Here is an 18,235-nt window from a genome sequence, read left to right on the forward strand (position 1 = left end):
GGAAATTTGAGTGCAAAAATAAGAAGGATTACAGACAAGAAGAGATTATTGTACAGTTGAGTGGGAGTAGAGCATATTGGTAACAAGTCCTTGGAGTGAGACTTGAGTTTTATGAGAGAATTGTTAAGAATCCTACTCTGAAATTTAAAATGTACACTCTGATTTCAGAAAGCGTCAGGGTCAGTAAATAAAGAGGATTTAGAAAAATACAACTGGAAGTTATCAAAAGAACTATGTACTGTTCTCTGATCCTTTTGCCACTGTGAAACGTGGAATTTTGCTTTTACAGAGTATAGTTTATAGAAAAGTAGCAATTTGGAAAAAAAAAAACAAATAAAAAAAACTGACACGGTGTCACATCTTTGAGTGATGTGAAAGAACAGTTCGTTTAGTTCTCTAATTTCCCATGCGTCCTTGAAGCGGTCCTCCTCCGCCCTCCCCCTCTCCGCTCCTGTCCTCTCCTCCTGCTGCTCCAGGAGCAACACTCCAGCCGAGCAGCTCAACTACTAGCATGGCGCTCTGTGCGGCTGGAGTTCCGTTGTCTTCTCCGCCTTTTCTCTCTCGCTTGGTTTTACTTTAGTATCTAACAGAGGTTTGTTTATTCCTCCCTCTGCGCCCCCGTGACTCAAACACATATTATTTAGACGACCGTGTTTGTCGGCGTAACACTCTCTGCTAAGTGGGTAAAATATTCCGGGGCTCGGCTGCTAACTTACCGCTAGCAAGGAGGCAGAAACTGGGAAAAACGGAACAAACCGAGGAGGAGTCCTGTTCTGGAAGAAGTGAGCCGCATTTACTTCCCCCCCTCAGCTGTTTTAAAGTGTTTTATGTAATTTGACTTCTGTCCCGTAAGTTGTTGAAACTGTTATATCAAAGTGCGAATTGGTAGAAAAACTCGTAAAAGTATAATGTATTTATAACGTGGCAATATTAACGTCACATGTAATATATTCCAGCATTTCCGCTTTAATTTCTCCACTTTTCTTGTATATTTGAGTATCTCTTTAAAACTTGACAGCTTTAACTCGTAAGGTTGTTGCGTAATATTGGTGTTCTTCACGATTATTGCAAGAATATTTCTGTAGCAGCTTGACAGATTATTTTTCTGGCAGAAATCGACTTATTGTTAGATGAGTGAGTTATTTGCGCTCTTTTAAATCATTTACCAGACGGAGTGTGTTGATCGCATGCTTGATAGTCTGATGTTTGTCCTCCTGAATGATAAATCACAGTGTTTCACTCCTGCGCTCCTTTTTTTATTATGCAGTGTTCACAGTCTGTCTTCTACCAAATCTGGAAAAATCTGAGTTTTGGTTTTTAAGCGTTTTATGTATTTTCCAACTGTGGATACGCGTTACAAATGTATTTCCCGTCTTTATTTCCTGTGTTGTTGGCTAAATATTTTGTCAATCATTCACCCGGTGGGGTATTTATATCTGGAATTATATTGGATCTTGACATAACATAATATCGTGATGTGAAAGGATCTAAGACCAAAACTATCAAATGTATTTAGACGTGGGCGATACAGACTTTCAATTTTACCGCGATATATTGTGGTACTGTTGAGATAACGGTAAGAATTATGATTAAAAAAAAACTATTACTACTTTTACAGGTAACTGTATGACTGTGACTGTATGGTAACACAAATACTGTTCTTGAAAAACATTTCAACATTTTAAATAGTTTTCTTTCATACAACCCTTAAGTAAAGAAATGGGATTTAAACTGCAGTAATTATATTTAACCATATTTACTGATATTTTTTGATACTCTAATGGAACAAACAGTGGAGAAAATAAAAGTAACATCTCTGATAATTCTGTCGTTTATTTCAATTTTTTTTTGTAATTTATTGGGACAAGAATAAATCAAAATGCGACAAATGCACCTTGCAAACGCTAACAGGTGTACTATCGAGTTTTTTCAAATGGTGACCAGACTACAGAGCCGTAATGATTTTGTATCTGTTAAACTTTCACCCACAGACTGTAAAAGTTGCCTGTTTGCGCCTGACATTGTTCCACTTCTCAGCTGATGACACAACACACAGCCATATGTCCTGTCTGTTATATAGATGCTATGACCTATTTCTTGGCTGCACAGCCGATTCATTTGACCTTTTTTTTTGGTCACAGCTGATGCGAATGCCATGGCCACAGCCGAGGCATGGCAGTGAGGTGACGGCCCCTGAGCTGCTTCCGAACAGAAACCTCGTCAGCTATCATGTCCTTCTGAAGTGAAGGCGCATCGCACAGAGTATGGATGAGTCCATTTTACTGGATCTGCTCGAGTGCCCTGTGTGTCTGGAGCGCCTGGACGCCTCGGCGAAGGTCCTTCCCTGTCAGCACACCTTCTGCCGTCGATGTCTCCAGGGCATCCTGGGCTCGCGCGGGGAGCTGCGCTGCCCCGAGTGCCGGACGCTGGTGGATTGCGCCGTGGACGAACTGCCGAGCAACATCCTCCTCGTGCGCCTTTTGGATGGCATCAAGCAGAGGCCTCGAGCCTCCGCGTCCGCCGGAGGCGTCTGCGCCAACGGCACGTCTGGAGCCGTGGCCCGGGCGCATGGGAGCGGAACCAGGGACCCGGGCGCTCCGGGTCTGCAGCCCCAACGCACCCAGGCAAAGAGCACTGCTGTCCGGGTGAGTACGGCGCCTGACCGGACATGCCTTAAGTGAGCTTGTCCTTCCCATTGTTAGAGCCAAATTGAGACAAAACAGGGAAAATCTGTGTGGATTAACAGCAGCATGTTGGGTCTCTAATCTTTGGTCCGGATTACTGGTTATCATGGGGGATCTTTAAGCCAGCCAGTTGACCAGCAGCCCATCACCACCACAGGCGGAGATTTAGAGCAGTCAGTAGTTTAGCTGCTAATAATTCCACTTACCCTGTTGATGGCACACAGATTTTTTTTTTTGTGGATTCAGTCATTAGTGTCCTTTTAGTCAAGACCGGATTTAGAAGAATACCGTCTGTAGCCGGTTTTAGTGTCCTATTCCAGGAAAAATAAAATTCACGCATACAAATTACAAAACATTAACAGGTAGGTCTACAGATTTGCCGGTGATTGGGTTAAAACTAGAGATGCTCAGAGCAATTGCCTCATATCTTCTATTGATCAATTTTAGGCTTGTTTGCCCTGGATTATGACTGGCCAGTTGACAAAAGTCCTATATATTTCAATCAGTGCTTTAAGGTTAAAAACATTTTCTGGTGTGGAAACTGCAAATGTGTGAGAAAGACCCAAAGTAGCTGTTTGTATGGTTTGGTGAAATATTTAGAATAAAGTCATAAGCTTTTTCACTTATATTCAGCAACATGAGATGTTTTGAGCTCATTAATACTTTCAGCAGGTAACAGGAAGGCTAAACGGAGAACAGCAAAGTTTGGTTTTATCTTTTGAGACTGTCCACCTGTCTGTTGCTGAACATGCTGATGTTAGAAATATTTGCAATCTTCTGGAAATCATGGAGTTGTTTTAAGGATGTAAATTGTCTAAGGAACGCAAAATCAAACAGTTTTTGTTATGCTAGCTGCACCACACATGCTAACTGCTAGTACAAGATGCTAAATTAGTTTGTAGTAGTTGGTTTGAAATTATAAAGACCTGTTTTACAGTGCGACGACGCCTTGACTTCCCATTTTTATTGTTTTATTTTGTTGTTTTTACCTCCTTGTAATTGTTCAGCAAGTTGAAAGCATTTATAAAGTTATTATTAGTATAAATTATTTAAAATTGTTATCAGCAAGTCAGAAGCTTTGTAAAAACAGGAAATTGGCCACAAAAGTTTAACTGGTGTATCTGTAAGTAAAATCTGAGTGCACTGTACATTAGAAATTTATAAGGTATTGTATTTCCTTTTTCATGTAGAAAGAAGAATAACTGAATGCTCTTTCACTGATATGACATAAAACTTTATATCAGCACTGTGCAAAAGGTCAAAAATTCAAAGGAAATCTTGTTAGGAAGTGCTATTTTAACGTACTTGTCCAGACTGTTTTGTATGAAACACGACCATCAGACCTCAAGTCCCTTACTTTTTAAAATTTACACAAACTAGTTTGACTCTATCAGATTTCTTCAAAATTTTGGGCTGTAATTCTTCTCAGGTACCTCCTGACGTGTGCAGGAAAATTACCTGTGGGCCCCTCTTTGGGCTGCGCTGGTCCCCACGAAGGGAGGATTGGGTAGATGAAAAGATGTCAAGGTTCTGTGTAGAATCACTGGAATGTCAGATAATGTATCTGCCCAGCCATGCAGGTATGAAGATCAGAGAACCTTCTGTGAATTGCTACTGGGGGACCTGCCTCATTCGCCAAAGTATCACTTCAGAAGATTTGTTCTCTGTTTCAAAGCTGTTTGTGCCTTTTGGAATCTCCCCCTGCAGATACTAAGGAGGCCGATTGTTGGAAATTGAGCAGGCGTCATTTGAAACTACCCAATTATTTCCCTTGAACTCTTCTCTGCTACTTTGTGTTGGCCTGTTTCATGAAATCTAGATGAAATCCATCAAAGTGTGATGCTGTAGTTAAGGTCTTCTCAATAAGCAATTAAGGAGTTAATTGCTTACTGATGAATAAAAATGAGCTTGGTAAATTTCATTCCCATTGTAGGGCTAAAGCTATTTATCGGATTAATCGTCATGAATTGATTTATTGAAATAAAAGTCAACTCATCTAGTAATTGATTAATTGTTAACTGACGCATACGGACTCAAAAAAATGTCCATTTGCTATATATAATATATAATATATTCAGATCAATAACTAAGGCAAAACTGTACAAAAAATTTCAGAAAATTTTGTTTTTATGGAATTTTTTTTAATAAAGTAATTGATAGAATACTTGAGTTCAAGAAGTAGTTATAGTACTACCTAATATTTTTTACACAAACATAATCCACTTTTTCATAGTTTTGCTGTTTTCTTTCCATTTTATGTCTTGTTTTCAGTTGTCGTGTTTTATTTTGGATATTTTAAAACTCTCCATGTCCTATGTAGTCTTCTTTACAAAATTCAAGTTTATAGGTCTTTAAGAGGGTGCCATTATCAACGTGAAAACGATCTCAAAACAACATTATTGTTTATTGGAATAAACAATAATATTACAGCAAAATTAGTTATTGTGACGGGCTTAGTTGTACCGTCATAAAAGCAGCAAAGTTTAATCGACATACAAGATGCATACATTTATTCATACAATGTACAGGTAAGTCTTTCAAAGAGATCAAACTATCTCCACGCGTTATTTAACGTTTTTGTTGTCTGTTGAGCCGCTGTCTGCATCTCCTGAGTCTGTCCTGCTGACTGAATGCATTCTGTCAACTCCAAAGAATCAAGAAAAGATGCGGCCGTGCAGGTGTATCATTTTCGGAACATAAAAGACGGAGATCAAAGCTCTTACACTTCGTCCAGTCTGATCTCTGGCCAGCGCTCCATGGGCATTGAACGCTTCATTGCTCCCGGGTGACACCCTCAGTCCCATTTCTTTCTTGTTCGTCATCTGTCCCTTTCGGGAAGGGTTGGAGGTTTTGGGGGAAGGAGATTTGGTGGGGGTGAGGGGGTCGTCTTTTAAAGCTTGAGGCTGCTCCTCTGGTACTGTTCTTCTGTTAAAGCAGGGCTCCACCTCCGATTCTTATGTGACTAAATAATGGCTTGGAGGGCAGAATGGTGGGGACTGGCTGACAGATGCACAACAGGGTTTTGTTCTGGGTTCCCTCTGATCCTCCTGACCGGCCGACACGCGTAGAGTGGCCCACAGAGTGATTTTTATGTGTGTGGAAGGCCGCCGGTAATGGTGTTAAGCGAACGCGTCGGGACCAAAAGGGACAAATGTTCAGAGAGCAACCTCTCTTTATCTCCGGGGCTGTGGCTTGCCTTTGACGCAGCGCCGTGGCATTTGCTTCACGAGAGCCATCAAAAGGCTCGTCCTCACTGTAGCAGAGTGTCTACGTGTGTGACTCGCCTCCAGCGGAGCTCCATTACGGGGATGTTTTGTCTTCCCCGGCCCCGTATTGACTCATACAACACAGGATTTGGTTGGCAGAGATTGGAAGCAGACACTTGGTGGTATTTCTCCGCAAGAACGAGGGAGGCCTTTTGAGCCGTGGGGGAGTCAAAAGGTCGGAGTTCGCGAGTCACGGTTGACAAGGGTCATCGGCAACTGGGGAAATGGGAAGGGAATTTGAGATCCAAGTGGATGTCTTCAGTTTCATTGTGGCTCCCCAGAGAGTTGAACTCATAATCCTTTGCACCAAAATAGCATTTCTGGGGTTTTTCATGAGTCTTTTGTGTTAATTTTTAATGATGCTCCCAGTCAGCCGCAGTTTGGAGTTTGAAGTTTAGATTCAGAACTTTTGTTTCATGTCTGTCAGCTCATGCTTAGCTGATAAGTAATGAGACGCTGGTTTCTCTCTAACCTTCCTTCGATGTATTCAGGTCATTGTCTCTCTTTTCAATTTGACTCTTTCTAGGGGGGTACAAAGATAGAAAAACTTGCCAGGATATTAATTTGGAATATTGAATTAAATATATTGGTTACAATTAAACACATATTTTCCTCACTAATTTTTTTTCCATTATTGCAATGTCTAGTGAGTCTTAGCATCTTGGTCACTAATGTTTACATCAGGTTTTGGCATTAAGGACAGTAAAAGTCTGTTTAACCAGCTGAATATATCGTTGTCATGCTAGGGGGTGGGTTATATGGAGTTGAGGTTTTATCACCATATTTTGTCATATTTGTTTTGATAAGCGTGAAAGTGGCAAGGTGACTAAGAGTGCATTCAGTCCAGCCCTGCTTAGTTAACTTTAATCCAACTCCAGTTTGCTTGCCTAGAAAGTTCGGTTTGTTTGGGGAGGTGTGAATGCACAATTGAACTCTGGTGCGGATAAAAAAAGCGAACTCTGGTCCACCTTGGTTGACGTGAACTCTAACGCAGATGTGAAAGCTAAGCGGATGGGAGATCACTGCAAACGTAGGACTATAGCACAGGGCATTCTGGGTAAATATAACCAAAACAAACAAGTCTAGAACAAGCAGGAGAAATGGCTCATGGACATTTGCCAAAGGTAAAATTTGGCAACCGCTAAAATCTGATGCTGCTCTGTTTTTGTTAACATTTCACACAGGATGAAGTTGGGCTCGTCGTCTCCAGAGGTTTTTGTGTAATTTCCTTCGGAGGTTCTTGGTGCAGCGACACCACAGGCGAAGTGGGGAAACGGGTTTGGTTTGTTTGACACCGTGCAGTGTGAAAGTGAACCGCTCCAGCTGGAAATGTAATAAGTGTTGCAATTTTGGTTCTCAATGGTGCAGAGTCTACCGGACTGTCAGGTGTGAAAACACACTCAGAGTATGTCGCTGCATACAGAGTCCCAAACACAAATGCTGCTTTGAAAAACAAAACTAAGCCATTATCAGACCAAAATGCAACTATCAGTTACATTCAGGAGTCCAATTGAACCACTAAACATGGTAAATCATTTTACAGTACTATAGTTTTTAATCCCTACTGGATGGTACTTCATCATCGTAGCCCACCAGATATCGCTTCCAGGCATTCATTTGTGATTCGTGTAGCTTCACCTCTTACTATTTAAAGACTTCTTCCTGGCATGTTTTCTCTAAATCCAGTGCTATAATTTGGTGCAACTTCCTATGATTAAAAGGAAGTTCTGTTGTTTTGTAAGACGCTACAGATGTTTCTTGGTCCTCTGGTTATTCTTGGATGAACATCATAGCGGGTTCTCTCGGCGTTCATATTATGAGAGAGAAAGGGAGCGAGAGGGAAGGGAAAAAAAAAAGCTTTTGCGTGCCTCCCTGTATGAAGTGCTCACAATAAAATTCCTGAGCACCTCCTGTGTCTGAGGTCGATGAGTAATGCTGGCTCTCTTTGATTACATCATATTGTTGTCGAAGTCTTAACTTCTGCCCGGTCGCCTGACCTCAGCCTGCATGACAGAACCCCTTCATTACACCCTCACACTGCCCGCACTCTGGCAAACATGCTCACTGCTTTTCCACTGGGAATTTTCTTTTCTTTTCTTTTTTTTTTTTTTTTTACAGTGCTTCGTTCTGTTCGTTCCCACTCTTCTCAGCATGTTCACGCCTTCCTCTTGCTCTCTCTATTTCCCACAGAGGTTTACGAAGTGGCAACAAACTTCTGGACAGTGAATGCAAGACATCTCGGAGTGACTTAAACGTTCCCTCCAAGAACACTGTGGTCTTGGAGAGCTAATATGCCGTTTTTAATAGTGCAATACCATGAAGTAAAAATACCCAAAAAATGTAAAATAGCAAAATATTCAAGCACACAGTTGGTTTAATTTTATACAGAAAAGCTTCACTTACTTTATTCTCGTGGTAAGTAATTTTACATATTTATTTCTGTCAAATTTAGAATCTAATTAATAGCATTTGTTGACTATCTATGCTTTTTGCCTCCAGGAATATTTTTTTAACTGATAGATTTATTTTTGTTGTAAGGGAAAATAATTGCCGTCTTTCAGCCAGCTGTCTGGCAATGAGCAGCAACACATTGAGGATAAATCATCACTCATTTCTCTATACTATTTTCTCTATACTCATTTCTCTAGTTGTTACAGAGACAACTCTTGTACTCTGTAACAACTTTAAAGCATAGAAAACGATTTAAAATGATATTAAAAAAATATTATCAGCTTTGAACGCGTATCTGACGCTGACGCGAACTCTGCTTTTCCTGTAATTTTCTGCCTTCCACCTTCTCTCCTCACCATCTAAATCCAGGCTGGAGCTCGTTAAGGGTCTAATCAGGATTAGAGTTTATTAGATACAGAGTCAGCGCTGCTCCCTGTTCTCCGCTTACTCCTTACTTTTCATTTAGAGGAAACAAAACACTCGCTGTGTGGCGCAGCAAACCGGGTGTCTCCATCTCTGCTTACATTTCTGTATTTTCAGATGCTTATCTGGGACACAAAGATGATTGTTAAAGTATTTTGAGCCTTCCAAGAAGGAAATAGAGCATGATTTGTTCTGGAAAATCTCAGCTAACTCAGGGTTGTCAATGAAATCATATTAGATCTTGAATGATGAAAATACTTTTGCAATGTTGCCTTGTAAGTAGGGAAAACTTTGATCACTGCAGGATTTGTTGATGTTTCCAATTGTTTTTTGTTTTTTTTACCTTTAATGCTGATGTTCAGTGTCAAAGTGGAGTAATAAGAGTTACTGCATCCGTTTCTGATATGTTATCAGCCTGGCTCTGGGTCAGACCGCTGCTGAAGCATTACTCATTTAGAGCTAAGAACATAAAGTAAAGCACTTAGCTTGTGAAACAGGGAAACATCTCTTTGAGTTTAGCTTTACATCAACACGTTTTATCAAAAAAAAGAGAATGCAAGCTAACTTTAACCTAGCAACCTCCACCCTCTGCAGAGATCCTCAGTGGACGTGAGTTGTCCGTTTACTGAACATTTTTTTATTGTTGGTCCTGTGGACTGAATTTAAAAAAAATAAATGATAAACTCACCTATTTAGCTGAATTGTTTAAGCTTAAAATTCAATAGTTTTTACAGAAAGTTTTTTTTTCTTATGAAAAAAATGCTGCTGTATTAGTTTTTTTTCCCTTCAAAATAACACATTTTAAGACTATGAAAAACTTTAAACTATACGTATGCATATATATTAAATAAAATACTTAATTGAATACTTGAAAACAAGTACTGAGACAGAAATGGTAAACTCAAAAACTAAGTATTGAATATCAACTGTTGTAAGTCGCAACGATGATTAAAGCTTGGAGGAAATAGTTGGGAAAATACTTGATTTTACTCAAAAGGAAATTGTTATTCATATTTACCACATCATCCATCCTCAGTGCATGTAAGCTGTCACATTATTTTCATTATGTTGTCCAAGTTCCCAGTTGGCCGAATTGTGTGTTGTACTAAAATTAAAAACATGTACCTGGATACATTCCCGGTCTGTCGCCTTGCTGGTGTCATGGGAAAACTTAGCGGCATAATAACAATCAAAGCTTTTAAATGCGTCACCATTTGGGCACGTCTCGGAACGGATACAGTGAACAGGAACAGGGTTACTTATACTCTGGGAGATAACGCTCCCTCCAAATACAGTACATGTTTACCAAATCTCCAAGGAAGAGAAGTTCAAAAAGCCCAGTCATGATTAATGGGCCGTCATGGCCATCTCTTTGTTGGGTTTCGCTGCTCCTCTGATGAGGGTTCTGTGCCTGTCTTTGTCTTTTCAGGCTCTTTAAGATTTTCCAGGCCAGACATATGGAGGAAAACACTTTTGTTCTGTGAGGTTTTTTTTTTTTTCCCCAGACGGAGGGGGATGTTTTGTGTTAGTGTCTTGGAGGAATGCCATGAACACTTGCAGGTCACTGTTTCTTTTCCAAACAGCGGGCCTGTCGGGTCTCGTCCAGCCCGCCGGCTAACACTCACCTTCCCCTCTTAGCAGAGTCTGGGTGTGTACCTTCTTGGATGTTTTAATCTGCTTCCCTGACCACAGGTTAGGTCTTTGATTTTTGGTTTGTCAAGTAGATGAATAAGGGGTCTCGCAAGTTTTGTTTATAGTAATCCAAGCTGTGATGTTCCTCTGCACCTGAAAGCCTCCGGGCCGACTTGGCTGCAGCTTTTTCATCCTGTTTTAAGGTCCTGCTGTACAAAGTGCCGACCACCTGGCTGTCTTTTTATGGAAAGTCGGCCTCGCTCTGTGTCAATAAACCTGTGAACAAAGATGTCTTGAGTTTACTTGTTTGTTTTTAGCTCCGCTCTCTAGGTGGTCCCCAAACCAAAATACCACATTTGCTAACGCCCCCCCCCCCACTCTCCTGTGCTGTGTCCATTCATGTCACATCTCTCAGCATAGAGCAGTGAAAGAAACATCCATGACCTTCTTATCCACAGCCCTGTCACACCTGTGTGGGCTGATAAAGCCTTTCTTTGGAGCCAGTGTGGTGTGTATGTGTGGTCCAGTCTGTTGGCACCAAAATGTTTTCCAAATGTCGGTTTGTTGGTAAAACGTTTTGCTAGCTGTTTTCCAGCGTGTGTCACGTGTTGCCCCTCATTCATTACTCCCGAGGTAGCTTTTCCGCCACTCTGGACTTAACTGAGTAGTTTGACCTCTCACCCCTCGCAGTGATTGGTTAGCCTGAACTGGTCATCCATGGACCGTTTGACCGCTGGCATCTTAAGTGTTCATTTCTGATCCCTAAGGCGTAATCATGTTTTGCTGCGAGTTTCGTTTTCAGTTGCTTGACCTCTGACCCTGAAGCTATTACTGCCTCTTGATGCATCTTTACCCTCTGGCTCACCTTAGTGTTTGATCCTTACCTTCCTTTCAGAGATGATAAATTGATTCATTTTGTTCAAAATTTGTGCACAGTTGATGCAGACTTGAGACAAAGTTTGAGTTTCTAGTCTGGTTTGCGCTATGAAGAGTCCAACTTTCATTCAAATAATCTGTGGTCCCACATTGTTTCAGTCGCAACCCACTGGCCGTATGGAGCAATGCACTTTCTGTTTTTCAACCCAGAGTAGTTAGGGATTCGTGGACTAAGGTTCTCATTGATTTTTGACCTTTTGTTGTTCGTTTTTTGACCTGCTGATAAATTTTAGCAGCTTTTAGCTTCTAATTCTGAACAATTTAATTCATAGCATTCAAAAAACATTTCTGCAGCTTACATTCTGTGAGCACTTATTTGTTTTAAGAGCAGAGACAATGTCAAACTTTTTGGTTGAGAGCAGAGTTGACATTTTAGCATATTGGTAATTAGCACAGCTTGCTAAGATGCTAAAGTTTCTAAAATGCTGCCAGTCTTTCCAACTCCAGCTGTTTCTGTGATGAGAAAAAGGTTGAAAGCTTGAAAAAAATAAAACAGGTTGACTTTACCGGGCTTCATTCAGCCTTTCCTGTGGAGAACCAAAGTTGGCTTTTATTCTAAGAATTGCCTCCAAAGTGGCTACAGAATGGTGCAGACCCATCATCTTGTACCCAGAGATGATTGGGTGCAAAACAGTAGGACGTTAATAAGTATGAAATGATGAAGAAGCAAACCTGACCGAAAAAATATCTTTCTTTTTAACGACTACTTTTGTGCTTCCTCTGACTATTTGTTTTAAATTAGTTTGAGAAAGTAGCAACAAACAGTGTTGTCAACGGGCATATTGTACACATTGTTCACAGTTTTGCAGTTTTTACTCATTTATAAATCGCTGATGTAGGTTGGTCTTCTAAGTTTTTTGTTTTACTCAGTTTTTATTTTTGTCACTCAGGAAATGTACATTTCTACCAGAAGCCTTGGTTCTCTGTTACTTCTCACTTGTGGGGTCTTTCCTGCTGACAACCCGTGATTAATTATTAACAGGAACTTGAAAAAGAGCAGGATGGATTTTGTCAGTGTGCTCACGTCTTGGCACAAGCGCTGGCCAGAGGCTTACATGTACACCAGTATCTCATCATAACTTCTGGCAACATATTCAGCTGCAACCTGCTTGGTTTCTCACATATGAAGACACCTTATCCCCCATTACTTTGGCCTCACTTAATGAGGGTTATGTTTGTTTAAATGACTCAGACCAGCTTTATGTTCGCGAGAACCCATTAAACCGTGTACAACCACAAAAAAAAGATACAAGTGGGGAGTTGCAACATCTTCAGACAACAACTTAAAATGCCAGTAAGACTTTCAGCCTGTATTTCTCTGCTTCATGGTAGAACATGCTATATTCAGTTTGAAAACATTTAGGTAACTCTGTTTCCCCTTTTTCTCTTTTTAGTTAATCGATCGTGCAATAGAGAATTGAAAATGTAGAAATGTTGTCTTGACAAAACTCATATTCTACGCATTTCTTTTTTCCACCAGACTTTTCTGTCAGGCAAAAGTCACACTCGGACATATACATTGCATTTCTCTGGCTGGTTGACGCTACCGCTAACTCAATGCTAACATACCCTTTCCAGCCAGCAACGGTATGTTAGTATTTCTGTGGAGATACAGGTCTGAAATGTAATTTATAATGGTCTTAAAGGTCATTAAATTAGAGTGAAACTTGCAGAAAACCTGGTTTTTATTGTCACTGCTGCCTGGGTTACCCAGTGGTTTTGGTGATTCACTTCTTTATAATCCACCAAACTGCGTTTTCTATAAATGCAATAAAAAGTTAATTAAAGAACATATTTCCATGACAGAGTGAGGATGTTTAAAGGACTGGTGACATGCCAGCCAGTAGACTCCAGTGCACTGCTGTTCAGATTTTGCAGCTCTCGCTCAGTTCTCAACACTTAAAATTTAATATCTTGGTTCAAGCGACGAATGAAACCAGGCCTTTGTAAGTTGGCGCAAGTCACTCAATTCTTACTGCAGCAGGAACTGGCCAATCCCTTTCACCACTTTTTCTTTCCCAAAGCAAACATTTGCAAGAACGAGGTCGTTTTGTCCTCCTGCAGAATATACAGAACGACTGAGGGCTTCTTCGCACGGTGCCTCACATGCTCAGTCTCTACAGCAGAGAAATGGGTGAAACTTGCAGTTACATGTTACATCTGCACTGAGTCAAGAGTGAAATGGACAAACAGTTTCTTGAGAGAGTGGAAAAAATAATGCAGTCTCTTGAGTCAGTGAAAAGATGCAGTGTTTGTCTCTTGGATCTCTGCCAGGACCGAGTCGATTTCCTGCCCTTGTTTGTTTACTTTAGAAGTATCTTAGGACCCGCGCATGCAATGAGATGTTCTGCCTGTACGAACCACGGCTAATACAAAATTTCTTACAAGCTAGTTGTCCACTTCATCAGTTTTTCCCTTAATTTGCAGCGTGTGTAAATCAGCGTCAGCCAAGCAGAGCAGGTGGCTCAGCCTGAATGACTGAGAGGGACAAAAGCCTACAGACACTGTGAGCTTTCACAAGCACAGTGGAGAGTAATGTGAGGAAATGCTTAGTATTCAGCTCATATTGACTAGTACTCAATACACAGATACTGTGACATTTGTGAACTAATCCCTCCGTAGCTTGGATACAAGTTAGCTTCCTACGTGAGACTCCTTTCACAGTCCTAATCCTGGTTATTACTGAGGGCCTCTCTGGGTTTACTGTCTCATTACAGATTGAATTATTATGTATAATGTAGAGATTATGGCTTCGTGGCACAGTGGGGCTGCTCTGAGCGGCGTCCAGACTGCAGCGCACCGTCAACCGTCCCATAAGGCTTTGTCTCCTGTCCACCTATTATCAGAAATAACCTGGTGCCACCTCAAGGACCAAAATGTGTCAGTATCTGGAACATTTTCTACAAGACTGAAGACATATGAACAGAAAATCTGTGATTTAGATGGACGTATCTAACAATTTGTAATTAAAAGCATTAGAAATTATATATGTTTTTAGTACATTACAAAAATGTTAGCTAATGGCATTTCTTTGGGGGGGGTGTGCATCCTTAAAAAGTATTAAGACTTAAATTAATGTATATAAAGTTAAGGCCTTACAATGTCTTAGATTCATTAAAAAATTTTGTTTGTCCTTAAATACTTTAACCACAGGTGTTAAATTTTGCCATGTTCTGACTATTTAATCTCATATTCTATGTAGATTTTTTCTTTTTCTTGTGGTATTTTTCTGTCAGGCAACAGTTTGAGTCGCCCACAGACATTTTAATTATGTTTGGTGACTCGAGGTGTTTGAAGCTACCAGTAACAAGCTGCTAATACATCCTAGCAAGCTAACTAGCTTTTTTACAACTATCATGGGTAAGTGCAAATGTATTGTCAATTGGCTGGACGAGGTTTTTCCTTGCTTCTGGCTCACTTCTGTTGCCAACCCATACAATGTTATGCACATTATGTGCATAAAAGCTCTGCACTACAGGGGTTAAGGCTATAGAGAGCCTTGTGCATACATATGTGAGCCATATTTGTGCTTCTCGCATATGCAGTGTGAGAAGCACAAATCTGCTGCCAAGGAATACAAACAAATCCCAGAAATGTTACAATTTTGGATTAACAGCCACTATATCCTCATAGAAAATGCCTTTTTCTTGAAGTTTCTGGCAACTTTGTGATTCCTCCAACTGGTTCTTTATTGAGGAACGGCTTCCGCACTGAACAGTGTTGAAATACCCAACTTGGTAGCACTTACTTATGTGTTCACTCATCAAAAGAGATCCCAGTTTTAGTTCCCTTCTTAGATCACAGTCGGTCGAGCATTAAATCATTCAGTGCCAGTCTCCAGCCAACTTCCCAATGCGTTTCTACTTTATAATTCACATCTCTCTGTTCTTTCTAGTCAAAGTCTTTTTGCCTGTAACAAATTAGTCAGGCCTTCTGACCAATTGTGTTTGCCTCTCCGCTGTTTGAAAGGTTCAGAAACTCAAGCCCAGCTTCCTCTCTCTGCCTCATGTTCTTTTCCCCCTTTGATCTCCGACTGTTTCTCCGCTTATGTCTTTCTGGCTTTCCGTGTTTTGCCTCCTCACACGCTCCATCTGCCGTGAAATGTGAGCGGGTTCCTGTGAGAGAAACCGGTGAGCCCAGCGTATGAACTGGCACTGAGTTAAAGGGTCCCGTCCTTTCGGATTTCGAGTCAGACCAGCCGACCGGGTGATTTCGAGGCCACCCAGAGCCAGCGTTTACCCCCGCGTCGGAAGGCCAGCCTGCGGACGAAAAGCAGGCCCATAAACCGAAAGGTTACGCAAAAAATGGGCCAGTTCACGTGCGAGTGGTTTTGTCTAATTGCATTTTCACAGTAGAACCCACACTGACGGCCAGACGCACTAGAGCTTCATGAAAACCACATGCGTGACACCTCTACAATGTGTGCACATGCTCTCCCATAAATCCTTTTCCCTTCCTCTTAAAACGCTTTCCTTCTGCAGCTAACAAAGTGCAGTAAAACGTCCTGATTGTATGTCCATGTGTCGAATGTTTTCATAAAACCTCACCACCGTCGGTTCATGGAGCTCCTGATTTTTCAGACCTCCTATTCTTGTCTAAGCATCCAGATTTACACGCACCCCCCGAGGGGACAGCTGAAGAGCCAAGAACCAGCAGTAAAACAGACTGCTGGGGTCGTAGCGTGGGTACTCTGAAGATGTGCCTCATCTCTTGCATTTAGAGGAGTAGGCTGCATTTTTTCCCCCTTCGCGTTAAATAAGTATCAGGCTAACTGACAGATGCCTTCGCGGCTCAAGCAACATCGATGAACACGGGGAGAGTTTCCAAGACTTTTGAAAGCTTCCTGTTCCTTCTCACATGCGATCCAAGCATCCATCTGGCGTCCAGACTGCGCTGAGTGTTTTCATGCCTGTGGACTAATGTGTGGGACCTCATTTGATATGTAGCGAGGGGAAACAAACAAGCATGGAGTTTTGTCACATAAAGCTTTAGTTTAGTTAGGCCTGAATGTTTTATTGCCTCCTCTACATCTTGGATGTAAATAAAGTCGGTAAACATCCCCACAACATTTGACACCGTATTGCTTGAGTAAAGGCTGTTTTCCCCACGTTTTCATGCCAGACGTTTAAACATTTTTCTTGTAGCCGATCCAGGAATCTGATGTACAAATGCTGCTGTTGCTCGCTGAGATGTTTCACTCTTTAATCTCTTCTGCTCTCCGCCTGTCTGAAGCTGAATTAGGCAATCATTCACAAAAAGTTTCAATTTCTCTCTTTTATTGTTCGACCCTAGGATTTCATTTTATGTTTCACGTGGCTGGTTTTTCAGTCTCTCAAGTCTTGCGTTCTGATTTTTTTGTCACAGTGACACAACAGAGACTTTTAGCTGATCTAAATGTTTTCATGCTGCACAAATTTCTCTGAAAAACAAGGTATTTTTTCTGATCCGATAACCCGGTAATGTCACCCTTACAATTCCATACTGAGACACCAATGAGATGTTCAAGAGTCTCCTTTGTAAGATTCACTTCACTGTCAAGAGACCCAAAAATAGGGGAAAATAGCTCCTGCGTGGAGTTTCCATAGAAACCTGCAGATGGAAGTTTTTCTATTGTCTCATGCTGAGGAGTAGACAGCAGCTCTAGATGATGAAGCGGCGTCATTACATTGTACTGTGTCGAGGACTCATCCAGCACTTTACTTTATATTAGTTTGAGAAAGTTCCACATGCCCTACTTGTACTTTTTGTCAACTTTCTTTTGAAACAATGCCTTTTTATTTTTTTACGCTGTGATATTTTTGTGCTCACCATATATACAGCCATCTTAATTCAGATTGGACTGTTAGTGAGTACTAAGAGGCGTCTTATCAGCAAACAGCACTGAGAAAGCAATTTATCGTAACCAAAATGTGCTATTAATACTAATTGTATGCTATGAAACATCTCCCATTAAAACGAATTTACAATAACTATTATTGACAAAGTTGTGAATAATTGTGAAGTAGAATGAAAATGGTCACTTTCTTTCTGGCTTGCATGTGTTAAACCACATTTTCGGCATACTCTCCATTTACTCTAACTACATTTTAATGACCAGGGATTTTGTAATCCCTGGCCTAGGATTAAGAAGTTCCCCTATCACCCTAATACTGGCATCAATACAAATTAGACCAAAAATATAAATTAATTTGTCCAGGTCTCTCCTCCAAGGTTATTTGTGATACACTTAATGTTCCCAGGTGATAGATGGCAGCGACACTCCGCTTCGACCAACCAGTCACTGTGATGCGCGACCTGACTGCTACTCTCTGTGCCGCACTGACGGGTGTTGGCTCGGCGTTTCATACAAAAATGGTTTGAACACTGTTTCAGTTTACTGTGCAACACCCTGTATGCGCACACAGTTGTAGAACTTGACCTTTGCGCAGACGTCCGCATTGAGTGCGTGCAGAACCCCGCAGAGTGAAGTACACCCGAGTATGTGGGAGCCTTTCACTGTAGTTACAGCTTCAAGTCATTTAGTGTTGGTCTCTACCAGCCAGGCACTGAAACGTAGAGTATCCGTAAACAACAGTTTTGAAACATGTTCTGCAGACTTTGTCCACTGGATTTAAAGCTAGACTTTGACTAGGATATTGTAACAAATGATTAAGCCATTCCATGGTGGTCATTTCTGTATGTTTAGGGTCTTTATCCTAAGGTAAACTGTTTGAAATGCTTATCTTACCTTTCGAACAGCTTAAGGCAAGCATAAATCCAAGGTATTTATGGACGTAAATACTCTGGATGCCAAAGACCTGTTCAAGTCTTTGGCATGCTTGGGCAGGTCATCTTCAAGAATTG

General features: G+C 41.1%; 1 protein-coding gene across 1 annotated transcript in view; it reads left to right on the top strand.

Moving 5' to 3' along the window:
- Positions 1 to 18,235, top strand: part of sh3rf1 (SH3 domain containing ring finger 1) — a 45,098-nt gene continuing 26,863 nt past the window's right edge. The window contains exons 1-2 of the mRNA XM_015007899.2: positions 1 to 782; positions 2,142 to 2,645. Coding sequence (XP_014863385.2) covers positions 2,265 to 2,645 — 381 coding nt within the window. The 5' untranslated portion in view covers positions 1 to 782; positions 2,142 to 2,264. The remainder of the gene's footprint in view (positions 783 to 2,141; positions 2,646 to 18,235) is intronic.

The sequence above is a fragment of the Poecilia mexicana genome, unplaced genomic scaffold (assembly GCF_051168715.1).
Source record: "Poecilia mexicana isolate PSO_F unplaced genomic scaffold, ASM5116871v1 scaffold_4, whole genome shotgun sequence".
Classification (NCBI taxonomy): Eukaryota; Metazoa; Chordata; class Actinopteri; order Cyprinodontiformes; family Poeciliidae; genus Poecilia; species Poecilia mexicana.